The 3,608-nt window shown below is 39.9% G+C and overlaps 1 protein-coding gene across 1 annotated transcript; it reads left to right on the top strand.

Annotated features, from left to right (window-relative positions):
* The first annotated feature begins 665 nt into the window (after positions 1–665).
* Positions 666–3,296, top strand: LOC113338826 (S-adenosylmethionine synthase 3). The gene is made up of 2 exons (XM_026584216.1): positions 666–816; positions 1,721–3,296. The coding sequence occupies exon 2, from the start codon at positions 1,721–1,723 to the stop codon at positions 2,885–2,887; it is 1,167 nt and encodes a 388-aa protein (XP_026440001.1). The 5' UTR covers positions 666–816; the 3' UTR covers positions 2,888–3,296.
* The last annotated feature ends 312 nt before the right edge of the window (positions 3,297–3,608 follow it).

Here is a 3,608-nt window from a genome sequence, read left to right as displayed (position 1 = left end):
GCATAAAAATTTGTCTATGACCTTATAAATACAAATTATTTGTTATATATAGATACCGAATTTTCAGAGCCGAACTCACATTTATAAATCGAATTATACACGTACGTATGCCGTTCCGAATTAATGACGAATCACGTCCCGTTGACCGAATTCTGGACCGAATCTGGATTTTACAAAACCGTATAATACTCGTACGTTTGCCGTTCCGTACGTTTGCCGAATCCCGAATTGCTAACTAGGCATCCAACACACATACCGACTACACCGATTTTTAATTTATTTATTTTGATGCAAGATTACAACACCGATTTTATGCTAGCTTTTTGTTTCTCAAGTGGCCATTTCATGCTAGTGAAGTGACAACACTGAACGCTTTATGGAGCCAATTATAAGCCTCGTAGTAGGTGGTGCAAATTATTTTATAATATCAAACCATAACATGCAAAATACATACACCAGCCGTTGGATTATTTTCCTTACAGATCTCTAGAGAATCTCTTGGTTTAAGTAGGACCCACACGTTTTTTAATCGGAAAAATAGGATATTCTGTTAGCCTCCACTGAATACACTACACACCTTACCGGGGTTATAGCTGTATTCCACCAATAATACTCCGCCATGTGTTCGTCCGCCGTATTTTACTGTTTTTATTACGGTTAAAGATACCGACAAAAGGGAACGAGTCCGAGATTAGATTTGCCTCTGTTCTATCCCTATTTAATAACAAACCATTTCCTTTGAATCATTCATCCATTTGTTTTCCAGGTCTTCTCTCCCACTCTCAGATTTCTCTCTACCAATTATTTCCCGCAGAGGTAATCTTCTTCTTCTCTTCTTTTTATCAGAATTCAGATCTTAATTTAGTTTTCTGCCAATTTCATTTCTCATTGATTCAATTTACAGTTTTTTGATTTCATTCAAATTTAACGTAAGATTTGATCTCTTTTAAGTGTTTCGATAGTTCACAAATAGGTTTTTCATTTCGATCTCTGTCCATTTGAGTGAGATCAATTTTCGTAATAGTTCAGATTCAAGGATTTCTACTGTAGCGCATTGATTTGGTATCTGTTAATTTACAAGCAGAGTTAAATTAGCTTATATTTCCGAAATGTGTAGTTTCGGAAGAGCTGTTGAGCAGATCTATGTTTCATGTGTACTTTTTTGTTTCACCATTTTCGGTATAAATGTTTAGCAGATCTATACTGTTTGCAATGTGTACTGTGCTTCTTAATTTTTGTCAGTTATATCGTATGTTTGTCCGGATTGACAGATCCGATCTAATGTGGTAATGCGGGTTAGTGTCAGATCCATCTGATCCGATATGTCTAATCCTGTATAATGTAATTGTCTAATCCTGTATATTGTCTACAATGTGGCTTACACATCCATTAAACACAACACGTTAACAGTTAAAATCAGTCATTGTCAGATTCATGACTTATAGTGCAATTAGTATATGTCGGTGGTGTTAGTGAATTTAGGACGATGATGATTGAATTGGTGCATGGTTGTTTAATCACAGATCCGGAGTAGTTTTTTTCGCTGGATATGTGTAATGAAAATGAATATCTAAGTTAGGTGATAAAGGGTGTAATGATTATGCGATTTGAAACTCATATCTTGTTTACATTTGATTTGGTAGGAGATGTGAGTAAACCTGTTGTATATGCTTGGAAACTTTGACTGAATATCTTCTCAAATTCTGTTGTGATTTTGTAGATGGATACCTTCCTATTCACATCCGAATCTGTCAATGAAGGTCACCCAGACAAGCTCTGCGACCAAGTCTCAGATGCCATCCTTGATGCTTGTTTAGAGCAAGATCCCGAGAGCAAGGTTGCATGTGAGACCTGTACCAAGACAAACATGGTCATGGTCTTTGGTGAAATCACCACCAAGGCTAAGGTCGATTACGAGAAAATCGTAAGAGACACATGCAGAGAAATCGGTTTCGTGTCAGCTGATGTCGGACTTGATTGTGACAGATGCAATGTCCTTGTTAACATCGAGCAACAAAGTCCCGACATTGCTCAGGGTGTCCACGGTCACCTTACAAAGAAGCCTGAGGAGATTGGAGCTGGTGATCAAGGTCACATGTTCGGATATGCCACTGACGAGACTCCTGAATTGATGCCCCTAACTCACGTCCTCGCCACCAAGCTCGGAGCCAAGCTCACTGAGGTGAGAAAGAATGGAACATGTGCATGGTTGAGACCCGATGGAAAGACCCAAGTGACGGTTGAGTACAAGAATGACAATGGAGCTATGATCCCTATCAGGGTGCACACCGTTCTTATCTCTACCCAGCACGACGAAACCGTCACAAACGAGGAGATTGCCAAGGACTTGAAGGAACATGTTATCAAACCTGTTATCCCAGCAAAGTACCTTGACGATAACACCATCTTTCACTTGAACCCATCAGGTCGTTTTGTGATTGGTGGACCTCATGGAGATGCAGGACTCACTGGAAGGAAGATCATTATCGATACCTACGGTGGTTGGGGTGCCCATGGTGGAGGTGCATTCTCCGGCAAGGATCCAACAAAGGTGGACAGAAGTGGTGCTTACATTGTCAGGCAGGCTGCCAAGAGTATAGTCGCAGCAGGGCTAGCCAGACGTTGCATTGTTCAAGTGTCATATGCTATCGGTGTGCCTGAGCCACTATCCATCTTCGTGGACTCTTACAAAACAGGAACTATCCCTGACAAGGATATCCTAGCTTTGGTAAAGGAGAACTTCGACTTCAGGCCAGGAATGATGTCAATCAACCTTGACCTCAAGAGAGGAGGAAACTACAGGTTCCAAAAGACTGCAGCTTATGGGCATTTTGGCCGTGATGATCCCGATTTCACATGGGAAATTGTCAAGCCCCTTAAGGCCTAAGTTTCTAGTCGCAGCCTTACTACTTCGCAAAGGGTGGCTTGGTTTGACTTTTGTTTTATCATGCTAAGGTAATAGCCGCGTCTAAAATTTATCTGTAATCTGTATTATGGTCATGAACCATATATTTTTTCAAGGCTCCCATTAGAAAGCCGAGAGACTGTAGCTAGAGCACCTTTGAAGTTCAAGTTGAGGGTAGAAGTAGCGGATTATAAGGTGCCTAGCATTGAAGTTGTCTCAGTTTTCCGATATTTATGTGTGTTTCTGTTTTCTTGTTTTTAGTAATTTCTTCCTTAGAGTTATCGGCGTGAGATTTATTTGTGTACCCATACAAACTTGTTTGATTTGGGGTTTCAATATATTTGGTGTTATTCATGAACTGGATATGCAATTTTAATTGCTTCACTCCTGAGAGCAGTATCTTTTTTCTTCTTCTTTTTTTCTGCATTTTTTCTTTACATTTTGCTGGGTTGCTGATAACTCTTGAACTTGGTGTCTGCCACTGATTTCCTAGAAAAACACAGTAACTATTGGTTCTAACCTAGTTGTATGGCACCCAAATGCCTAATTTTGCCTAATTGGTTGAAGGCTGGTATGGATTCGACGTAGGAGTCCGCAGCTGGATTTCAGGTTCTTTTTTTCTTCTTTCTGGTCATTCTTTAAATGCTGGTAATGATGTCGGAAATAGACGCGTTTTAGAATTTTTTTTAATGTGATCGATGGA

Source organism: Papaver somniferum, unplaced genomic scaffold (genome assembly GCF_003573695.1).
Source record: "Papaver somniferum cultivar HN1 unplaced genomic scaffold, ASM357369v1 unplaced-scaffold_19, whole genome shotgun sequence".
In the NCBI taxonomy this organism is placed as follows: Eukaryota; Viridiplantae; Streptophyta; class Magnoliopsida; order Ranunculales; family Papaveraceae; genus Papaver; species Papaver somniferum.
Note: the sequence above shows the minus strand (reverse complement) of the source record. Positions and strands in the feature narration are given on the sequence as shown.

What these genes read in the sequence shown, in the direction of transcription:
- LOC113338826 (XM_026584216.1), top strand. Translation starts at nt 1,721, where the DNA reads ATGGATACCTTCCTATTCACATCCGAATCTGTCAATGAAGGTCACCCA.